At 44.9% G+C, this 22,585-nt stretch overlaps 6 protein-coding genes across 11 annotated transcripts; 4 read left to right on the top strand and 2 right to left on the bottom strand.

Annotated features, from left to right (window-relative positions):
- Window positions 1-1,615: 1,615 nt before the first annotated feature.
- On the bottom strand, window positions 1,616-2,386 carry wuc (Wake-up-call). Of its 2 annotated transcripts, NM_136970.3 has the most exons (3): window positions 2,255-2,386; window positions 1,905-2,170; window positions 1,616-1,848 (listed from the first exon to the last, which is right to left on the bottom strand). In NM_136970.3, exons 2-3 carry the CDS (start codon window positions 2,161-2,163, stop codon window positions 1,697-1,699), a joined length of 411 nt encoding a protein of 136 aa, NP_610814.1. In that variant the 5' UTR covers window positions 2,164-2,170; window positions 2,255-2,386; the 3' UTR covers window positions 1,616-1,696. The 2 variants fall into 2 exon arrangements, with proteins under 2 accessions (NP_610814.1, NP_001097291.1); NM_001103821.2 differs by having other exon boundaries at window positions 1,905-2,386.
- A 7,390-nt stretch (window positions 2,387-9,776) lies between these two features.
- Window positions 9,777-11,159, top strand: CG8768 (uncharacterized protein). Its single transcript, NM_136969.4, has 4 exons — window positions 9,777-9,884; window positions 9,944-10,386; window positions 10,445-10,675; window positions 10,732-11,159. Exons 1-4 carry the CDS (start codon window positions 9,848-9,850, stop codon window positions 10,927-10,929), a joined length of 909 nt encoding a protein of 302 aa, NP_610813.3. The 5' UTR covers window positions 9,777-9,847; the 3' UTR covers window positions 10,930-11,159.
- A 352-nt stretch (window positions 11,160-11,511) lies between these two features.
- Window positions 11,512-12,408, top strand: Obp49a (Odorant-binding protein 49a). Its single transcript, NM_136968.2, has 3 exons — window positions 11,512-11,594; window positions 11,651-11,857; window positions 11,919-12,408. The coding sequence occupies exons 1-3, from the start codon at window positions 11,547-11,549 to the stop codon at window positions 12,300-12,302; spliced, it is 639 nt and encodes a 212-aa protein (NP_610812.1). The 5' UTR covers window positions 11,512-11,546; the 3' UTR covers window positions 12,303-12,408.
- Window positions 12,409-12,590: 182 nt separating this feature from the next.
- Window positions 12,591-13,734, top strand: CG30053 (uncharacterized protein). Its single transcript, NM_165945.2, has 2 exons — window positions 12,591-12,972; window positions 13,029-13,734. The coding sequence occupies exons 1-2, from the start codon at window positions 12,609-12,611 to the stop codon at window positions 13,670-13,672; spliced, it is 1,008 nt and encodes a 335-aa protein (NP_725221.1). The 5' UTR covers window positions 12,591-12,608; the 3' UTR covers window positions 13,673-13,734.
- Window positions 13,681-16,218, bottom strand: CG13148 (uncharacterized protein). 4 transcript variants are annotated; one of them, NM_001273994.1, is made up of 4 exons: window positions 16,150-16,218; window positions 15,388-15,680; window positions 14,687-14,870; window positions 13,681-14,628 (listed from the first exon to the last, which is right to left on the bottom strand). In NM_001273994.1, exons 2-4 carry the CDS (start codon window positions 15,458-15,460, stop codon window positions 13,773-13,775), a joined length of 1,113 nt encoding a protein of 370 aa, NP_001260923.1. In that variant the 5' UTR covers window positions 15,461-15,680; window positions 16,150-16,218; the 3' UTR covers window positions 13,681-13,772. The 4 variants fall into 4 exon arrangements, with proteins under 4 accessions (NP_001260923.1, NP_725220.1, NP_610811.1 ...); NM_165944.2 differs by lacking the exon at window positions 16,150-16,218 and having other exon boundaries at window positions 15,388-15,497; window positions 15,556-15,858; NM_136967.2 differs by lacking the exon at window positions 16,150-16,218 and having other exon boundaries at window positions 15,388-15,858.
- Window positions 16,219-16,287: 69 nt separating this feature from the next.
- Nup188 (Nucleoporin 188kDa) lies at window positions 16,288-22,500 on the top strand. Of its 2 annotated transcripts, NM_136966.4 has the most exons (9): window positions 16,288-16,420; window positions 16,483-17,720; window positions 17,793-17,902; window positions 17,962-18,926; window positions 18,983-19,676; window positions 19,758-21,053; window positions 21,115-21,269; window positions 21,327-21,540; window positions 21,601-22,500. In NM_136966.4, exons 1-9 carry the CDS (start codon window positions 16,395-16,397, stop codon window positions 22,420-22,422), a joined length of 5,520 nt encoding a protein of 1,839 aa, NP_610810.2. In that variant the 5' UTR covers window positions 16,288-16,394; the 3' UTR covers window positions 22,423-22,500. The 2 variants fall into 2 exon arrangements, with proteins under 2 accessions (NP_610810.2, NP_001246283.1); NM_001259354.2 differs by having other exon boundaries at window positions 18,983-21,053.
- The last annotated feature ends 85 nt before the right edge of the window (window positions 22,501-22,585 follow it).

Raw genomic sequence — 22,585 nt, 5'->3', positions numbered from 1 at the left:
AAAATATGGATACAAACGGAACTAGCCTTTTTTTTGCATATTGAAATCATTTGAATGAATGGCTTTTAGATCCCGAAACAATTTATGGCTTTTAGAGAAGAGTAACGAATTCTCCACCTCCTCGCCAACTGCGCAGTAAATTCAATCAGTGCTGAGCAATCCAATAAATGGCGAATCCTTTCGCTTATATTTGAATATTTGACATTTTTTGGGGGAGAAACGAGCACTTGAATCATCCCCCTTTTGGCCCCTGAAGTCATCATAATGTGCACAAGATTATGAATTCATTTATAATAATTTAGTTTGAGTTATGCGCGAAACACTGAAACCCACTCAGCTCGGAATCCCATAATGAGCATATTCTATTAGTCGAGTTGGTGTTCCACCCTTAAGTTCTCGGGGTTGGAAATTAACAAAGCCCGAATCCTGGACACATGTTGCATTCAAATGTCTCCTTTCGCCGGAGTCTGGGTAATGCCGTGTTGTGACAAACCCCAAATCGCCCAAACTGACGGACGGGGAATCCCTTTGAAGCTGATAAACATTTGCACCCGCAACCACCGAAAGCGACAAAAACAACAACTGATATTTTTGGGGGGCAGGAGTGCTCCGACTGCATCACCATCATCAACCGACGGACAGGCAGACATTTGAAAGGATATGCCAGGAAGTCGCTTGGACGGGCATCAAAAAGCTTTGCCCAACTCCCCCTGATTTCCATGGCTTTCCCTTTCCATTTTTCTTTTTTTTTTTGGGCATTGATAACTGACACGCAGTTGAAACTGAAAACACGTTAGATGTATTTGCTTAGCATAATGGATTTGAGGCACTCGGTGTTTCGGTACTCGGTACTCGTATAATTGAAAATCGAATCAAATCGCGTGAAATTTAATCAACTTAAGAACCCTGGAAACTCGAGAGCCAACTTCAATGCGGATCGGGTTCACAACTCCCCAGGCGAGCGAGCGAGGAAATGGAAAAATTAGCACAAATCCATGTGATAAACTGGCTACTATTTGCTTTGAATCGAGTTACTCCACAAAAGCCCCCGCCGAACCGGGAGCTCCACCTCAACGGCAGGAGGATTGGCGAATGCGATGGAGGCCACTAAGCGCACAGGAAGCCCGTCGGAACGGATGCCGCAGCTCCGGCCATCTGAACTCTAGACTCTAATGCACGATTAATGCCCAATCCCAGACGCACTGCTTCCACCTCCATATGCGATGTGCATTTCCTAGTAACAACAGTCGAGCTTCGACAAAAGGAAGACACTGAATTGATATACATCTACAAATACATCCAGATATGCAGATGTGTATTTGAAACTTATAAAAATATTAAAATGTGTAGTATTTGGTAGATATATTATTCTATCTCCTAGCAATATGTTTGGTTTTTAAGTTCAAGCTACAGAAGTCCCACTGTACTTGACTTCAGATGGAGCCGATGTCGTGGGCGAATGTCGATGGCATGTCCATTTTCAGAAATTAAGCCCTGTAAGCGGCTTTCATGGGACTTTGCCCACGACACTCGCCCATCTGGCCACTTGGGCCATGTGGAGCTATGTGTGGCTTTGCCACTGGACGGGGAAACGGAATGGAGTTGGAGTCACTTTCGTTGACGACCCTTTATTTGATACCATCAAAGTCATCAACAGTACAGTATACAGTGTTCTGTAAGCAGATTTGTCACTTCTTCACTTGTTGGCGCGACGACGGCAGTTGCCAAAGATGCGCAGGTGTTTGCTCCGGATGAGCTCCCTGGCTTCCCATTGACTCAGCTCGTAGATCTCCTTCTCCATTTGCTGGATCTGGGCAGCTATGGCCGCCGGCGGGAGTAGACTTAGTTCTGGAGAAAGTTTTGTTTGTATATATATGAATTTATCACCTCGGGAAACCACTTACCATACATCTTGCGCAGGTCGTTCTCCCTTTCCACATCCTGTTCACCGGCTGCCTCCTGTTCCTGGTCGTTTTGCTCGACCATATCGTCGATGATGGAGTCCGCTTGCTTTTGATCCCGCTGACTTTCCTCTTCGCTTTCCCCATTAGAACTGCCCCTTTCCATCTTTTCCAACTCGAATTCGATTGGGTCCTCCTCCAAAGTGTACTCCTCATCGCTGGGACTTCCTTCCCGCTTAATGGACTTCGTAACTTTTTTCATATTTTCGCTAAATTATTAACTTTTCAATAGGCTTCCTTGTTGTTTGTTGAAGAAATGCTGTGCCAGCGTGAAATCGCCTAATTGAGCTTACCACCTTGCTAATAGAATATATCAAAACAGAAGGGACCCAAGAAATTAGCTTCCGTACACCACTTTTTGCTGGAATGACAGGTTTAAAATCCCGAATATAAATCCACCCTTGGCGAAAGTTTTTCCAACGCCTAATGAGCTGTACAAAATTAATTGTCACCGCAGGAGGGTTGCCACCTTCAAAAAAGGAATACGTAATGTGCAAATTTCCAGGAGTTGCCAGGGCTGCAGCCAAGGTCAATGTGGGAAGCCCTGCAAGAACTGAATACCGGCCATTAGAAAGCGTTTTTCAAAGGACTCGGCTTCTTGTAAACAATCGATCGCAGGCGTTTTCCATCCCCCAGAAAGGAATCACCTCTTCAGCCCAAGCAACTTTCTTTACAGGGGTGTATGATCAAAATTATTTAAAAGGGGATTTTTAGTATTATAATTGTGAATAATTGATATATTGATATTAATAATAATAATAATATGATGATATGAGGAAGATAGAAGATTCAAGAACTTACTAATACATTTCATAACAATAATATTTAAATCTTAATGTCCTTGAACCCCTAAAGCCCCCTCTTTGTACTCACTACCTCCATTGTCCTTGTCGCACGTGTCCGCTTGCTTCGGTGGCGGCTTAGCAGCCGAAGGACATGGACATGGAGTATATGTATGTCCTGATGGTGACAAAGGGACGCGTGCTCATTATTCCCCCTGTCCAGCCGTGTATTCCGTCTGCTTTTGTAGCTGCTTTATGGCCAAAGTTTTTGGGCAAAGTATCGTTTATAGCCGGGTCCGCGACTCATGCAAATTGAACAAGTTAAACTTTTGAAGGGGTCGCTGTTCGCCCCACCCCCAGGACTCTCCAGAAGCGTTTTCCCCAGGGTGGCTGGCGTCTGTGTAAACAGTGTTTGCACCGCACAATGGGCCCCATTACGCTGCAGTTTATTTGCAAGGATTCGGCCTGTGTTAGCCCGTGTTATCATCCATGCGGCACGTGCCACTCGCAGGGGGGGGAATGGTTGGAAGTATGTCTGCTGCTGACTTTGATTTGTTCAAATCGCTGCCTAATGGATGTTAACATGATGCAAAACAAAAAAAACATTCCAAAGTTGTGCTGACTTCTATATCTATATATATTTACAAAAAAAAAAGTTATTTCTTTTGCATCATTTTCGCATGTTCTTAAGGTCGAAATTGAGTTCTTGAGTGTTTTCTCAATTATTGGTAACAATTTTACAATAGAGCAGTCTTTATTATAGTGTCTATAGTTATTTTGCTCAGTGCTCTTTAAAAGACGCAGTTACCACTGTGACAAGATAGCCGCCTGGGGCCAAAGAACCCAAACAAAACAAAGAAGCAAAGTAGTAAAATAGTGGCCCAAAACAAACAAGTTGGCCAGAAAGAGAAACAGAGACAGTAACCCAGACTAGACTAGACGATTAGTTGGCGGCAGGACATTGTCCCAAATCCGGAATTGACCCCTGAAATCGGTATGGGTCCTTTGCCAAAGTGCAGCTGCACCGCTTTGGTTCGGATTTGATGCCAAATATTGGCAATTTTAATGAACAACATTCTCGCAGCATTCAGCCATGCAAATGGCCCATTTAATTGGATTAACGCACATTTCCGCTGCGTCGCTGGCCAATTTATCACAGCTTTATGTGTGTTTATGTTTATTTATGCTGCGATTTAATTATGCGCCACAGTTGGAAGTGTGCCATGCGGAGATACAGATACATTTGTGTGGACATGCAGTTGGAATTGGAGTTGGAGATGCGGATGTCTGCCCCAATGCAATTGCTCTTTCTTTCTTACTCATTGAAGTGCCCCTCGCCTCGAGTCGCTGGCTTTCCTTCCTTTCTCGCCTGATTTACTGGCTGATCCATTGTGAACGGCTGTCGATGGCAATCGATACGATCCATACGATCCATACCTTGTATACATATATACTTTTTAGCACCGACCTCCCGCCTTCCCAACTCCCCGTCTCAGCAGAAATCTGACAGCCTGGTGCGAATATCTGATTCGGGATGAATGCGGGTAATTTGAAGTCTTGTTTGCGGTTCGCTAATTTCATTGCTTCAACGGCGATTGCCGCGATTGTTGTGCATCGATAAACCAAACGAGACGGGTGAAAGTAGCAGCCCATTTTCGGCTAAAAACATATTTTTTGATACTCAAATGTATTTAGCACAGCGGTGCTCTGGAATTACCGAACTATCGGCCTAAACTACACTATAATTGGTCATCAAAGGAAAAGTAAAGTTTGATTGAACCAACGAGAAATTTTTATGCTATTGATTGCAGCTACACTTTGATATACATATGTATATAACATATCATTTAGTAGAAAAGCGAGTTGTTTAAGTTAAAAAAAAAACACATTATACTTGCAGAAGGGAATCTAGTAAAAGTACGGACTTGGAAATGGCATAAATACATAACAAACGTGATTAATTTGCCGTCCTTCTTGGTTTTAGGTACAGTAATAGACATATAAAACCAAAATAAATGTTTAAACCGATTACCAATTCCAATAATTAGAATTCGATGTAAAATCAAGCTATATAACATAAAGAATGGAATGGCTTATGGAAAATATATACATAAGATATAATAAATACCAGGATATATGTCCTTCAGAAATGCCCTCAAGCCTTCTTAGTGTGTCACTTTCATAGAGAGAGAGATCTCCAATCTGCTTTTCAGTTCAAAAAAGAGTTTCTGAATAAAAGTAGTAACAATAGGATATGGGCAGAGTTACGCTATTATACGCCAGCAATCTGATTACTTTTTTCTCAGCCCCAGGAACTGGGTGGCCTCCCAAGCGAATGAAAGGCCTCTTTTTGCTGTCAAGTTTGATACAGATGAGAAATAGCTTAGGCCCATGAATGGAGAGCTATGCCTGGGGATCCGATGACATGGAAAGTGGAATTGGGGAAAGGCTTCGGCTCCTTCAATGTAGCCAGCCAGTAGACATTCCATTCCGGATGTGGACTGGGTATGGGATCGCCGGACTTGTCGGACACGGTTTAATGTCGTCTGTGCTCGCCGCCGACATATAGTATGAATATTTATAATAGATACTTATCTTGCACCCTTTCGCAGGACAGCGCGTCTGACTCCTTGAATTAGCGGTCGCATTTCTGGCTTATTAATTGCCCGCATACACGAACGTGAGTCCTGGCCCGAGTCCTTAGTCCTGCTGCCTCGGTCGCCTGTCACTCGTGTCCTTGGCGACCTGTCGCCACCAAATGCAAATGCAAAACATAAAAGGCATAAATATTAAAAGCCTAATTAATTTCAGGTCGCCAGCACTGCGACTTATATTTTATTACAAAACTGAACGTCAATAATTGCACGTAGGCCGCTGACCGCCGCAGGTGTGAATTATTCCAGTTCACCTGCCTTTTTTGTCGCTGGAAAGAGGCAGGTTTGTCACTGGAATATTACTAAAAATTACTAAATAATTAAAGCAATTTACAAGGATTTCGGAGAAACAGCTGCTGCACGGAAAACTATAATTTTATAAAATAAAATCCATCAATTCAAGTTGTGTAAAGTTTCCGAAGCCATTAACATTTTAGAAGCTAAGCTAAGTAAGAAGCAAAGTATCTTTAGAAATTCATTTATTAACTTGAATATACTACTCACTGCAGCCCATTTGTTTCACTTAAATTAGTAATTTCAAAACATCAAATAATTTCTTTCTCTGTAGCTACAAGTTTTGGCGACAAGTGAGAGCAGGAGCTGCAATTAGGCATTCCAGCAGCTCGACTTGCCCTTCCGATTGCCTTTGATTGATGAGTGGCGCATTGGCCATCGTCTCCGGGAGTAGCCACCTAAAAATGGGCCAGGTAGGATGACAGCGAGACCTTGCCAAAGCTCCAACAGGTGGGTCTGGGGCAGTAAAAGTGGAGCTACTTGCCGCACATCTCAGTCCCAGTACCAATCATGTTGCACACACTCATGCCGCCGGCTTTTCTTTCAGCGCTGCAGGTGCATTTAGTTGAGTCTTTCGATTTCGGTCTTAGCCATTCACCGTTTGTGGCTATCAGCGATATTGATGGATAACGAGTTTGAGTTTGCTGTGCCGGGAAAGTGGGTGAGTAGCCAAGTAGCCGGTGGCATCGTAATTCGCTTTTCCCATTAATTGATATGCGACCGTTCCGTCCAGTTGCATTATTCATATGTATATATGACTCTATGAGAGAGAAAATCGTCAGCGATGCCATGCCATGCCACGCCAAGTCCAATCCAATTTCGATTTTCCAGCAGTTTTCCTTTCCTTTGATCTGCTAGCCGGGTGATCCCGAGTGTCAGAAACGCAAAGAGCAGCAGATCCTTTCAAGCAGCATCCGCTTGACAAACTTCGCCCTTTGAAGTACCCAAGTTTCTATGCTAATTATGGCCGGTAATTGCGGAAAAGCGGAAAAGTGAAAAAAGCATTTCCCACAATAAACGCACACATCAACCGTGTTTTTCGCCAAGTTGTTAAATGCGATGAGACTTACTGGCGCTCCATGCTTCATGACTTTTGACCCACATCGCCGGATGACTTCTCGCCTTACCTCATGGCAAAGATTCGAAGGAGATGCGTCACAGATTCACGAGTGGAATGGCCAAATCCAATGGGACTGAAGGCTGTGGCGGAGGAGGATTGGCGACCGTCAAGACGATGTCTGCGGCAATCTTTCGGCGGCGCCGCCATTTCGTCTGACCCAGTTTTATATTTCATGGCAGACAAATTGTCTGCGCGATATGTTCGCTTCGCAGATTGTTTATGATGCTTTTGAACCTTCCTTTAAAGAAGTCGCAGAAAACACACACAGTTGAGTCGCAAAAAAAAAAAAAACTTAGGTCGGAGGCATGCCAAACTCCGAATTCAATTATGGCCAATTTGGACGGGGTGAGTGTAGGCCAACTAATGTAATGGAGATAGAGATCACCACTGTGCATCGCAACACCTTGGCCAATGCCAATTAGTTGGCCTTCTGGCTTCTGCTGGCCTGGCCAAATTTCAATTAACGTCAAGAGCAATCAACGAAACTTTCCACACAGTTTGTTTGTATCTGACCGGCTGGGGAAAAGTTTGAACCCTGAACTTTGCTGCATTCTGGGCTTTTCAATTATTTAAAAACCGAGAGACCAGCTGCCTGCAAGTTGCATAAGTTAGGGTTTGGGCTTATAAATGCACTGAAAAGCATCTTTCCGTTTATTGGATTTGTTTCCAATTATGAGTAAGATATTTACAGGTTACAGGCCTTAGTTACAGTTTGAAACTAATGAGTATTTTGCTAATAAAATATTCATTTTATTCATTCATTCATTTAATAATTAAATGCCTTGTGTGTCAGGGCATACATCGTATAGTATGCTTTATTTTCCGTGCACCAAGTCGTGTTCGGATTGCAAAACTAGTTAGCCGCATCGCAATTATGACAGAATTAAGTTTTATGCTGTGCCACCGAGGTGACCAACTGTCAGACCCGGCTAATCCGACCCGATCCGCTCCTCATGCCCAGTCCCGATCGACAGCAGTGGCCAGTCCCCAATCCCCGCCAGACAACCGCAAGGCGGCAAAGGAGCGACACAAACCGCACATAAAACTGTCACGGAGTGTGTTGCGGTGTGTCAATGGCCAGCGAGATGTGGATTCCGATCCATGGCAGCACCACCACCCACGTGCAACACAAATCACTCCGGTGGGTGAATGTGGATGGGTGCATTTGGATGCATATTCGGATATTCGTCCATGTTTGTGCCATTGACTTTGCAACTTTGTTGCGGCTCTCTTGCTCTGTCTGTTGCTCTGTTTGTCTGTTTGCCAATAAAACAAACAAAGAAGTTTGTCCCCCAAACCGGCAGTGTGCGAAAGATACAAAGATACCAGCTGGGTATCCGTATCTGTGTATCTACATACATTTGCACCGGAAGTGCAACTCAAACAGCGAGACACGAGACAACTTTTTGCTGCAGATCCTTTCCATCAACGTTTCCATATTTTCCTTTTGTCTAGAAAGTTTTCCCACTCAGCTCCACTCCTGTTTTTATCACTGACAAGTGTCAGAAGCAAAAGAGCCATGGAAATTAAAGTTCCATTGGCGGAACCCATCAGACCACGTTCGACAATCGATGATGAGTGTCATTGGAACATGGTAAGAACCTAAAGAACCACATTTAATGAATATGCCATAGTTTTTAAGGAAGTTAAAGGTAATAGATACATTACATACTCAGATGAAATTAAGCATACAAACACCAATTACCTCTTTGTAGAAGTCTTTAAAAATCACATCCCTTAGTTAACCACACTTGAAGTGGTAATTATATCAACATTCCAGTGCGCAGACAGTAATATATATTTAGTTATATTTAGTTTTTTTTTCCCCCTAAACTACTGTGCACGCTCGTTGGCCGTTATTCAACTGGCTGTACGTGATTACTGCCTGATTGCAGGACTAGATAAAAGCAGCAGACCTCGTAATTATGGCCTCAGATCCTTTTTACGCCGCCATCACTGCGCCTTTCTCACTCAATGAAGCGCAATAATTGAGGAGCTTAATGCAAATTCCTAGCCCAAAAGGGCAGCCACGCCCACTAAGCTGAAGTTGTGGGCGCGGGCGGAGAAAGTGGTGGTCGGTTAATGCAAGAGCCGGCACAGTGTATGCAAATGAGTTTCCAATGACTTGCCACAACGAAAGCAAGGCAAAAACAAAACAAAACGGCACGCAGCAAAGCGAAGGATATGACGTTGTGTCGCCTGCTGCACTTGAACTTGCCCATTAACTTGGCCCCATGCGTCTGCCCCATGTCTGCCAATATGCACTAAATATATATATATATATATATATATGTACATCCAGGCGTACATATCTAGAGATACAAGTGAGTCCCGCTGGCGGAGTGAAAGCGTCATAGCCACTTGTATTATACTTGGCTTAAGGCATTTTATGCGAAACTTGCGCTTTATTGGGTTCTCCTTTTAACGCTCAACTTAAAGCGATAAGCGAATTGCAATTTAGGTTCAGTGTCTGCCCTCTATTTCCCCTATCGGTGCACTTAAATGCTGTGCGGGAGTGACACTAAAAGCCTCTCCAGTCGGAAGACCAGCAGGCGGCATTGCACATTTACGATACTAAATCACTTAAGCCCGTTTTTGATTAGCTTTATTTCAAGGAATATGGAAAAACATTCAAGGCTTCCTATATAATATAATATATTTACTTGACCGTTTAACATGTTGGAAAACTCGTTTTTACATTGTGAAGATCCTTTAAAGGCCTTCAAACATTCGAATAGGCTTTAATAGGCAGCAGTCCACTTTAAGCGAGTAAGCATTTTCCTACCATCACATACCTGGATCACGAACCAACTACCCGAAACTTTATTTTTATGTTAAGTCGCTTAAAAAATTGCAAGTTGGATATATGCTAGTCTTTCGAAATTTAAATTTTCGCGCCTAGCTAAAAAAGAAGTGGCAGCACACAGTTGTAACTTGGAGAGTTGGCATCCTCCGCACATCAGCTGTGATTTGTTTACATTACGTTTTGCTAAGTGTCGTAATTCGGGAAAAGTCGCCAATTTGGAGCAACCTCTTATGATTATTCCAAAAATGTCGAGGCATGCTCTGATAGGTACGTTCAAAGGTGTTAGCCATCGGGCGCAGCCACCAATAACCAGGAATCTCGCTCAGGTGGTGGCACTGGCTTCATCGGTCGCAACCTGGCTAACCATTTGACCAAAAAGGGTTACGATGTGACGGTGATCTCCCGCATGCCAGGTGCGAAGCGTATCACCTGGCACGAGCTGGAGAAGAATGGTATTCCCGGATCCGTAAACGCCGTGGTAAATGCCACGGGCCAGAACACATTGGATCCAACGAGACGCTGGACTCCAGGATTCCAGCAGAATGTGTGGAACTCGCGAATCAACTCCTCAAAAACTTTGGCTCAGGCTATTAAGTCGGCTCCCCAGGTCTCATCTTTCGTGAATCTATGCGGTGTGAGTCACTATAAACCCTCGGAGTCCAAGGTTTACACCGAGGAGGATCAGGTGCAAGGATTCGACTACATGTCCAGGTTGTGCTTGGCCTGGGAGGAGGCTGCACACACTGGTAGTGAGCAGGATTGTAAAACCGTAAGTCAATACTATAGAGCATCTACAATAGGTATAAAAACCGCTTAATCCTTTTCAGACCATCCTGCGGTGTGGCGCTGTTGTGGGTCATGGCGGGGGCATGGTTCAGTCCATGTGGCTGCCCTTTAAGTTTGGCGTAGGAGGACCATTGGGTAATGGAAACCAAATAATGCCATGGATACACCTGCACGATCTGTGCAGCTTGATACAGTACATCATAGAGAAACCAGTGCCAGGAGTGGTCAATGCGGTGGCCCCAGAAATAACCAGCAATTTGGAGTTTAGCAAAGTAAAAATATCACAGCTTCTTAATACAAACACTATAATATCTTACGTTTTTGTCAGGCCTTTGCCAAAGCACTTCATCGCCCGTGTATCTTCGGCGTTCCAGAGTTTGTTGTCCAAGCCATCTTTGGACCAGAGCGGGCAGCTCTGGTTTTAAGTGGTGCCAAGGTCAAGCCACAGAAAGCTCTATCATCCGGATTTAAATTTCAATATCCCAGCGTCAAAGAGGCTGTGACGCAACTGACCCTCAAAGGATAACCGAATCTACACTGAATTCTGGTTACACGTATGCTTTATTATAAAGCAGTCTGTATATTAAATAGATGTTAGTACCAAGCGCAAATTAAAACGAATTTCTGCGATAGGGGGATTTATGAATCACGCCCTCCGAAAATAGACCCATTTAATTTGTTTACTCATTAGTCTTGTCCACCAGTATTTCATCATTATTTTGGTACCACATTAAATGTAATCATTGACTTAATTCGATTTATAAAACGTGTATAAACTTTAATTGCCTGAAGGGGAATCTTTTGCGAAACCAACATGTAATCTTGTACTGTAAGCTAAATAAAAGCGTGTAGATACAAGGGGATTTCACAAGAATTATTCAACGTGTGCGAAAGGTAGATAAAGAGATAAATCCGATCCCTTTTGCTGCGTTACTTGCCAATTAATATAATTGCAACCAAAGCTAAATTAATAGCAAAAAAAATTAATTGACTTGCACACGCTGTGAATACGCTATAAAAACCGACATAATCATAATCATACATCAATGGCTGATATTTTTTTTACCTCTCGGTGGGTTCTATAAATTGGGGACCCATGTCGGTTGGAGAATCAGTATCGTTTTTTGAGCTGCCGAACCAAAAATGCTTTCAAAATCGCAGCTATTACTGCTCGTTGTCGGGTTCTGCCTGGTATGATGATGTGTTATCACGCGACTCTAGCCCGGCTATAACTAATCTATTAACAGAATGCAGCCGTCTCGGCTGACGTGGACTGCAGCAAGCGGCCATCGTTTGTCAATCCCAAAACCTGTTGTCCAATGCCGGACTTCGTGACCGCCGAGTTGAAGCAAAAGTGCATCAAGTTTGACATGACTCCGCCGCCGCCGCCGGATGGGGAAGCAAGTGGATCCTTTGAGAGCAAGCGTCGTCATCATCATCCGCATCCCCCACCAGTTAGTACCACTGGAATATTGTTCTTGATCATGATAACTTGATTACCCACAATCCGTTCAGTGCTTCTTCTCCTGCATCTTTAACGAGACTGGAATCTATCAAAACCGGAAACTGGATGAGGCAAAGCTGAACGCCTACTTGCAGGAGGTCTTCGAGGACAGTTCTGATCTGCAGACCACGGCCACCCAGGCCTTCACCACCTGTGCAACCAAAGTCGCGGATTTCGAGGCCAATTTACCTCCTCGTCCGGCTCCATCTCCGCCACCCGGATTCCCCATGTGTCCTCACGATGCTGGTCACCTCATGGGCTGTGTGTTCCGCAATATGATGAAGAATTGCCCAGACTCAATACGGAATGATTCCCAGCAGTGCACTGACATGAAAGAGTTCTTCACCAAGTGCAAGCCACCTCGTGGTCCTCCTCCTTCCGCCGAAGATATGTAAGGCACCCAAGAAAAATCCTATTTGTCTGAAAACCCGCAATGAATTTACCTCTACCAAGCCGAACTTTTAATATCATTCAATTTAAGCCAATAAACATTTAAAGCTCAATATGGTTTCACTTTCCTTTCGCCGATTGGAGCATCCTTTGTGCCACTTATCACTAGGATGCACGTCTGGGTGCGCAATGAGTTAGAAAATTAGATTTTCCGCGAGGAAATTGCTTATTGCGCGCATGTGCGTGGCTAGGAAACCGTACCCTGCCCAGAAGGGGTTCATTTGTGTTTAGTCCTCAAAGGTGTAAGGAACATGGCGGAGGAGCTAAAAGTGTTCTTCGAAGAGTGTCGTGGACAAGGGTTTTCCGCAAAGGAAATGCTGGCTGTATGTCAACCTTTGATTTGGAGAATCCGCTTGGCTAGAATCAAGAAATGGTTCTTCATCCTACTGCCCCTGATGGTTATTTATCTGCTTTGGCTATGCAGTGACACCTTTTCTTGGTGGCTAAGTGCCCTGGGTCGATTGGTGCTCATACAGATCCTTCCACTCTGGGATTGGCGGCCCTACTATCATGCCAAGTGCCTGATACCACGCGATCAAAGTGTCCAAGAGCAGGCACCATCATTGGGTAAAGCGGAGACCTTGCGGCAGAATTGCGATCTCTGTGAAGGTTTGGGTGAGTTCAGTTTTCGATTTGTTTATTACCTATATTTTTAATCATTTAATTTTCAGAGGGAATAGGCACGGTTTCCAATGTAAGCTACTCCTCCTTGGAGTCTGAGCACCTAGAACGTGGGCAACCAGTGATTATAACAGACACTGGACTGCAAACGGATGTTTTTAGTCTCCTAGAGCAAATAGAGAAGAAGTCACCTCAGTGGCTAACCAGTGAACCTTGTGATGTTTCCAGCAATCTGTTGCTGAGGAAACTTTTTAACCTAGAGGCGGCTCTGGATAAGATTCATTCCTGGCAGGGACAGACATCGAATTCTTGGCACCTTCAACTGAGGAACTGCCAGAAGAAGGCGGTGAAGTCCTCTCGGCTTTTTCTGGATCGTCCCTACTACTACCCACTTCACCTGGCCCCGTATTACTCCAGCTGGCTATTGGCAGTCCATCAGCAAAAGCGAAACCAAGCCGATATATACGTGCGTGGCCTAGTGCTCATCCAGCAACTGAGTGGCCACTTTGAGATGGTTCTCCATCCAAAGAAGCCCTGCAATAAAGGAATATGTCCAAGCTTGCGGATGCGACTGAATGCAGGAGAAGGTCTGATCTTTACCACGGATATCTGGAGCCTAAGTTATGGTCTGGAGAAACCCCACGGAAAGCTGACCTCCCTGGCTAGCATTTTCGAGATAGACTGGCAGCCGTAGAGTGTTTTAGTTAGCCGAAATTGTATTTACACACCCAACTAGATACAGACGAATCGAAGCCTAAAGTTATCGAAATTTACTGGGAGGGAACAGATTCATCTTAGGCCCGGCGGCACTTGGCCTCCACCAACTTTTGCAGCGTGCCCGTCAGGCTGTTGATGGCATCGATCTTCATGCGCTCAATCCGCTCCTGCTGCACCAGTGACATTTTTTGGATCTGCACCTGTTCGCGCTGCAAACTCCGTTGTAGCTCTATCTTCTCCCGCTCCACTTCCAGTTTTCTTTCAAAGTAGTCCTTCCACCAGATGTCATCGGGGATGCCAGAAGCTTGGTGCGAGCCCATGGGTCGTGCCAGATCGTAGAGCTTGCCATTAACTTCCAGATGTTGGCTGCTATCGTTTGTACGTTCAGCCTCCGCAACTTGATCGCCATCGTACTCCATCTTGGGTTGACGGACTACCTCCGACATGCTGTTGCTATCCTCATCGAACTCATCGTTGGACTTGCTGTCCAGATTCATCTGGGCCTGCAGCAGGACCTGATCCACAGGTGTAATATACGGCTGGCTGTCCTTGGCCGCAGTCTGGGGTGGAAGTTGCACCTGCATTTGGGGTGTTCCCGGCTTTAGGCTCACCGGAGTAGGTTGAAGCTGTAAAGGTTGCTGGGGAATACCCGGATTCGGGTTTTGCCCATTAGCCGAATGTGGAGCTTGTGGCGCATTTGAAGTCTGTTGTGGCAACTGCATATCAAAGTCAGCCTTCTTGCCCTGCAGATACTTGAACATCTCCTCGAAGAACTCCCAGTGCACATAGCCGGATACGTATTTTTTGTTCAGATTCTTGTTGTAGGTGATGAGGATGTTATGCCACTTCTTCTGCACCTTTGCGGCGGAGTAGCGAAATCCCAGTCGCTGTAGTTGCCGGGTGCAGTGCAGCCAAAGAGCAGTCCGTTTTTGTCTGTAAGGGAGTTACTTTTACAAAGATGTCTTTACGGTGGAATAAAAACCTTGCTCACCTGCCCTCTGTAAAGCTACCCTCCATGGGACCGCGTATGTGAATCAATGCCCTGGTGGCCTCTGTGGTCCAAGCACGCTCGTAAGGACCACGTCCCACATTATTGCCTGCCCCTGAGGTATCTGCCTCCTCGAGCAAGCAATCATCATCCAGGTCATCCAAATCATCGTCACTTATTTGATAGGCTATGGAAATAAAAGAAATAAGTTACCTTTAATTATTGTCCTTGTTTTGAATAATATAAAAGCTTACAGATTATAATAATTATATTTGATACCCCTTTATACACTACGAAATTAACTAACGAAATCGAGGTAGTTCTAGCCTTATCTGATTTAGCTTAAGTTCAAAAACTTGTTGCTTTTGGGCAGCAGTGGCATCTCTGGCGCTCTCGCAGCATCCTTTCAGACATTTCTCTCTCTTTGTTATCCTGCTCTCATGCTCGCTCTCCCGTTTAAGTTATCACCCAACGCCAGGCCAAAAAGCATCCTAGCTATGTCAAAGATGCTAGCTGCTGCTGACATACACCTTTATGATACATACATATATACCTACATATATCCTGATACATGACACACACTATGTGCGTAGGTATGCACATATGTCCTTCCACTAGGACTGTGCAGACCAACACTTGTGCACTTTCCGGGCAATCACTCAATTTTCTATTATGATTTCACAATTGCCAATCGGCAGACTTACGTTCATTATCCTCGACATTATTTCCGTTGCTAGGGGCTTGCCCATTTCCTGCGTTGAGCTGAACTTGAGCCATTGCGGCTATCAGACTTTTGAAGTCCAATCTGCCTTTTCTGCCAGAATATGAGCAATTTTAGACCTTTCGCCTGTCAATAGTTTTCTCGTACTAACAGGACAATTTTCGGGCTGCAGCTTCCAGGCGCCGTGAACGTGAACTTCGAGTGCGCCTACTCTCTCGCGCCTTCTCCGCTCCTCTCTCGCTCGCTCTTAGATCTGGAAAAGATGGGAGGCTGCGGCTAGCCGAGGAGTAGTGGTATTAGTTTCCAAGAAATGGGCCTCTAGAATGGCGTGGTTGGGTGGCTGGGCGGTGCAGTGGGCGCCGGAGTGCAGCATCTGCGCACTTTGCACTCTGACTTCGCAGGTCTGTTAGCCGCAGCCACAGCCTCACTGGAATGGCTTTATGTGATTGGAAAGTCTAACCTAAATAGTTCTAGTCCGGCTGGATTGGAAGGCTATTTATGAAATATTTGGGAAATATCAAGATCTGAATGCTAAATGCATGTGTCAAGTTATGATTGAAGGGCCACATGCGAACGTCTATATTTGAAACCTATAAAATAGGTTTCTAAACCTATTCGCGTGAAATATATACCAATTTAACTGTAATGCTACAATAATAGATAAATAATGGGGCGCACACGTGCTTTCCATGTATATTTTATTTGTATAAATCTATAAGCGATCATCAGATCTAAGATGTCATACCTTGATTTAAGTAAGATTTAGTAAGCTAAAGAAAATGTATAAAGTACTGTATCACAATTTTCTAACTGGCTTTTTAAAACAAGAACTATCGTTTTATCGATACACCTTCGGTGTTACCAGCTGATTGTCCCGGCATTTTATTGTGCTAGGTGGCAACTCCAACGCCGCGAATTTGCGCGTGGAACAGAATACATTTGTTATTAAATAATTTTTTATTGTAGTTGTTAAGAGACAGAGCCTAGACAATGCCTGCGGTGGAAAAGAGCGTGATGTGAGTATCGGCAGTGCGACAATATTGAATGACTAAATAAAATCCTTCGATTTGCCATGTAGCACCGATTGGAAGCGCCTGTGGCCGATGGTCTCAGGAATCCACTATGAGACGCCGCAGGATACTGTACGTGAGGAGCTGATGAACGTGGCTTCTGAATTGCAGGCTGGAGTGCTCCAATTTAAGCCCAAGAATGCCTCCAGCCTCGAGCTGGGCACGTTGCTCAAAGAGAAAAAGCAGGAAAAGCTGCTGCCCTTCACCGAACGACTGCAGGATCTGTTGGATCTAGAATCCGCCCAGTGCTGGGAAATCCTTTGCTACTACCTTACGCAGGAGTACCGTGGATCGGCGAGTCTCCTTACCCAACTAATCTCTACCGAAACGAATATGGCCAAACTGCACGAAGACATACGGCATTACTACTCCCTGGAACGCATGGTTGTCCTCAAGATTGTTAAGAATCTTATCGTCTTTCACCAGGTACCGAATCATCCCTATCACCGGGAGTATCGCGCCGTGGTCGAAAAGATAACCATCCCCCGCCTTAGAGATTCATACCTAGACCAACTGGAGAGCCTTATTTGCGAAGTCCCACCCAGAAAGCTAATGGCGGGAGAATGCTTCCACTCTGCGGAACGCTTAGTTGCCTGGTCGGAGCGAAATGCTCGTGAGATCAACGAGGTGCTGCACATCCTTCTGGTGCTAGCGGAACACCTGCCCATGGGGTTGGAGCAGATAAAGAGAATATTTGCCGCCTGCAAGCAACACTCCTTTGGAAAGATGCAAAGTTATCTGGATGACAGCCAACCTTACCATCAGGAGATTATTCGAAGCCTTTCTTACTCAGAGCTAATGTTAGTTTTAAAGTGCCTCGACTTTGAGAAGCCCGAGAAGCATTCCGATCTAATTGAAAAGCTTATAGAGGATCTGCAGGTTGATATTGCCAGCATGTACCACAGACCAGAGCATGGCCCTTTGCTCCTAGCGTGGATGCTGCTTCGCTTGCGAGGCACCAACGATGCCGACGATGCCTCCAGCTTGCTCCGCTGTCGGCAGCTGGGCAAGCGAGCCGTGGATCTTAAGTGTTTTGTCCAACTGCACCTAATTGCCAGACATTCTATGTACGCCGATGACTCTATGCTGTCACGGATTGTGCGAAGAACCATATACAACCAGGTTGGATATCTGTGCGACCTCTTCGACGGCGATGGCAGCTGCGCTCGGTATGAGGGCATTTACGAATTGCTCTGCGAACTTGTCTCATGGCCACACTTAGCTAAAGACTTTTGCAGTCGGGAAGGTCAGTATCATATAATCAAAAGAGCTTAACCGAAAAAATTAGTTTAGAACGAACAACTTTACATTTATCTAGATGATGGTCCGTGTTCGCTGTACAAAACTCTTTTAGAGAACTTCCCTCTAGAATTAACACATCTGTCCAAACTGGCACTGTCACTGACAAAAGCGGGACAAGGCAACTATGTAAGCCAATACTTGTACACTCAAAGGCATCAGTTAAAATTATTTTAACAATCTTGCAGGTCAAGAGCCAACTAGAGGCTTTGCCCATATTGGCTCTTCGTTACGACGAAAGTCAGCACAAACTCAGAGAAGTGGACACAAATGAATTCGAGCTCCTGGCCAGCGTGCAACCATTTCAGCAAATTGATTTTACCATACCCGCAGGAACTAGTTGCACAGCCATCCAACATCCGTCCGGCTGCTTTATGCACTTTCGTTTCCCGGTAAACTACTTTGACGCGCTGCACCACGAAATTAACTGCCTGCTACGCGAGACGGGTCACCTGCATGGTGACTTTGAATCGAGCGAACGCATACGCAATGTAGAAGCTGGTTTAAGATTTTTGGAAAGTGCCGTTAAGCTCAGTCAATCGATATCCGGCATCAGCGCCGAAATGGTGCATCCTACCGAGATGTGCGTTGATCTGCTGCACACGTTCAAAAGCGTTCAATACCCACCGGTTGGACTTTTGTCTAGCTGTCTCAATGTTTGCACTGCGCTGCTGCCGTTGGTAGACGAGGAAATCTTTTCGCGGATAAGCAACCTACACATCTTGCCAACAGTAAGCCCGGGATCTCACTACGACTTCAAGATGTATGCCAATGCCAATGGAGTGGGCTTTGAGTCGCGCTTTTTAGGCTCCGTCATTGATAATGTGGAGAAGAAAAGGGAGCGCTACGAATTCTTGCTTTCATACATTGGGTTCCTGCGAGCGTACTCCAACCTGAAACGGAATCGCCAAATCCAGATGGAGATTCCCGGCCTTATATTCCTGTTAAAGGATGTTTTCCCGCACTTGCACACCTGGCACTTTAGCTCTCAAGTGGAGAGAAACAAGATCTACTTCGAGATTCTTAGCTTTATATGCGACATCCTGGACTTGTTTAACACTGCTAAAGAATCTAATTGCAAGCAACGCGAACTTTTGGTAAAGGTGTGCGTCTATTCCCTTCTAAATTTGGAAAATGGTCTGATTCTTTTGAGGTAAGAGCTACCGTAACTCCAACCAAGAATAAATTTAAATAAAATGTATATTTTAGATTTGTTGGTGTGGGCAATGCTTATGTCCAGTACACCATGGAGCTAGAGACAAATTGGATGCAGCAGCAACCTCACGGCTTAATGATGTTAGTCCGTCTATCCATGCGTATCCTGATGCAGTTACTGCGCCTTAAAGAAGAGGTATATGGAAACAGTGAGACCCTTTCCCCGCTGGAGGCGTTGATATACACACAACCCAAACAGCGTGATACTCTGCGGATCATACCTACAGTATGCAGTTACATGAGCAACATATTTGATAGATGGCTACCGATTCTGTCTTGCCGCCTGCTGAAAAGAATCGCTCTCCAGTTCAATATGTCTCTCTTGGCCTGTCTGGACATGGAGGCTGATCAAATCCGATTGACGTTTATGCAGAAGTTGCCTGATGAGCTAGAAAGTGATTCCATAAAGATAGCCATCCTTGAGCTGGTGGACGCATGCATTGCCAAGCAACCGGGTGTTACCGAGGCATTTTTCAAGGTTAACTATGCCCTTGATAAACGTTCCCGGTCATTTTTCAGTAAGGATTGTGTTCCCAATATTGGCGAGAGTATTGTCACTTATATGAGAGACTTTCTGGACGCCCTTCAAGTGGATCCATTAACCATTCAACAGGCCTTGCCCGCTAAGATCATGACCATCTTCCACTCAATGTGGAAACATAATCTGCAAATGCTAGTGGATGATCTAGTGAAGGATAAACAGTTTTGGAAAAAACTCTGTTCGCCGCTCTTTTCCGAGCTACAGCCAAATTTACGAATCTACACTCAGCTTCTAAATATTATATCCATTGAAGTCTATACGGGAAATGGAAACAATGCCGCTTTGCTTGACGTCATGAATAAGTTCTTTGAACAGAAGAACTTTGGACCTTGGCTTAATTACGTCTTTAACATGCCCAAGGTTCCGGCTGTAAAAAATTTGAGTTCTTCCGACCATTTGCCCGACTGGATCTGTTGCCTGCAGGCTTTTAAGGATCTTATTGTAATTTTGCTAAAGAAACAGCCAAAGTTCGTGACCATACCCGAGTCGCAGTTTAAGCTAATGGCGCAGAAGTGTCTGGTTGTCCTGGTTGATCGCTCAAATTATTTGGAGGACATGCGGCCGTTCATCATACTGGCTGAACTGTATGTATTCATCTTACTGGAATTTAAGCACGCGTACACAGACAGTTTAGAGGAGGAACAGACACTAATGGACCTACTGTTGCAACTGATGAACCGCATCTGTGCGTGCTATGAGGATCAGCACGTAAGGGCCAAAGAGGCATGCCTGGCCATTGTGACCAAGTGCACACATCTATACACAGACCTGCTAATCAGGGACTCGTCCATAGCCTTGCGTTTTCTCAACTCAGTCGTAGGCATCATTTGCAGCGAACTGCAGCACATGGAGAACTCGGTGAGCCTGGAGAAATCGCAGGGCCTCAATAATTCGGACAGTTCAGACAGCAAGACATCCACCAACTCACTTATTCTCTGCCTGAATTTGCTAAAGGCTGTCGCTACCATATTCCACAACGACGGTCCCGGAAACTGGGATCTGCCATTTGTGTCGGTGCGTTTGTTTCAACGGCTCGTGCGCTGTGTGTCTAGAACCCTTCCATTGTTTAGCAAACAAGTTCTAAGTGTGCAGCTGCTGGATGTGCTCATTGTATTTGCCAAGGGCCACTGTTCAGTTGAGTTTCTGCATTGCGATGTGGGAGAATACTTGTGGCTGAAACTGTTGCCTCCCAGAGAACTTTTGCAGTCAAAACACGAGTTTACTAAGACGACGGCTGCGGATGCAGAAGGTTGGACCGTAGAGCAGTGGTGGCCTGTATACGCCAGAGGTATTGAGCTTGTTACCATCATTTACGAGAAGCACAAGAAGTGCTTTCTTGAAGATGCTTTTCAATTTGTGGGCATTCATGCTGTTTTCCTGGAGGATGCATTGTTATTGAGCAAACAATCCTTGGAACCGTCAGCCATGTACTTAATCAAGGCTGCTGTTAACTTAGTCGCCAGTTTGACGGAGCACCACAAAGAGTGGAAGCAAGACAGCGATCTGTCGCTTGCTAACCTAATGGTGGGTTCTGTTTTAGTTGTTCAACTAAATAATATTTTAATCGCTTAACTGAAATCCACAGCGTGCAGTTCAGAGTTTGCTGTGCCACACCTCATCTTTGTTTCACCAGCAAAAAAACTTAAAGTGTCTTCTGGCTGGTCGACGCTCCCAGCTAGAAATTCTGCGCAGCACAGAGGCTCTAATCGTTGACGATGAACTTATCTCCGCCTGCAATGAGTAAGTTAACTTGAATAATGTTGTTATACTAGACTAAATATTTCCATTTTATAACAGCCTCACGGATATAATAATTTCTTGCGTTAAAGCCTTGCTTAGATTTAGTCCGGATTTAATGGAACTACTGTGCTGCAGTGCATATGAGCCCTCCAAACACTCAATCTTACTAGACGTTAAGTTTGGTGCACCTAAGTTGAACGAAGAGAACTTAACGCTCACATTTGGAATCGTCCTCAACTTGGTAAACATATACGTAAAGGCCTTGAATATGGTATGTATATGTGGCATTATAAGTGTGTCCATTCTGTTCTAATTATTTTCAAAACATCAGCAAAATCATGGCTTCAGTGAGGTGCCATTAAACTCACTGCCCAACGTTGAGCATTCCGGGGACAACGATGATCCAGAAGTTTGTGTAGGCAACCAAACCAACCGCACCTTCTCCAAGCCTCTGTCCAATGTCTCGATTTCAACCGGAACCTGTCCAGCCAGTGAGCTGCTCTCCAACATGGACGGCCAGCTTTGTTTGCTTGCATTGGAGCATCTGCTCATGCTGGTCGCTTCGCAAGCCATCTGTATAATTCGCTCACCGAACCTCGAAACGCTCTGGAAGCAAATCGTGCGTCGGGACATCAGCAACGAGTTGTTAATCTTCAACGAGTTCGTGCGCCGCAAGGTGATATTAGACTACAAAGAGAACCGTAGTCCCTGGCTACGACGAAAACACGGGCTCTGTAAGCTGAAGTGCGTGGACCCAGTGAGGAGTTCAAGCAGTTCTTCCCGCAGCTCAGAAATTGTGCGCCGCAGCAACACAAATAACGAACTGCGAGTTAATGTCGTACGCAGACTGCATCTGCAGCAACAGCAGCGAACTCCTCCACCGCAAAACTTTGACATGAGCAGCGATCTGAGTCCCATTGCGGCAGCTCAAGGTGCAGCCATGACGACGAGCTTGGATGGCCGAAAGCGTTTGTATCCCGCTCAACAGGCGGGCGACGCGTTCTTGGAGGACGAACTGGCCGCCATCGAACTGCAATACTTTCCCCCGCCCACTGAGCCTGGGTATTGTGAATTGTCGCAGGTTCAAGTGGTGGAGGAGGACTACCTTCAGTTGATGTCGGCCCTCTTTAATGTAATGCCCCATTGCGACTGAGCTGCTAGCCCTTCGGTTGTAAAGTAATTCATGGATTTCTAAATAAAGTATGTAGACATTAAATAAAACAGTGCGACTATTTTTTGTTAACACATATAGATCCATTTTTAATAAAAAAAAAAAAGCTAATTGAACAAATATCTTTTCATGTAATAAAGTCAAT

The sequence above is a fragment of the Drosophila melanogaster genome, chromosome 2R (assembly GCF_000001215.4).
Source record: "Drosophila melanogaster chromosome 2R".
Lineage (NCBI taxonomy): Eukaryota > Metazoa > Arthropoda > Insecta > Diptera > Drosophilidae > Drosophila > Drosophila melanogaster.
Note: the sequence above shows the minus strand (reverse complement) of the source record. Positions and strands in the feature narration are given on the sequence as shown.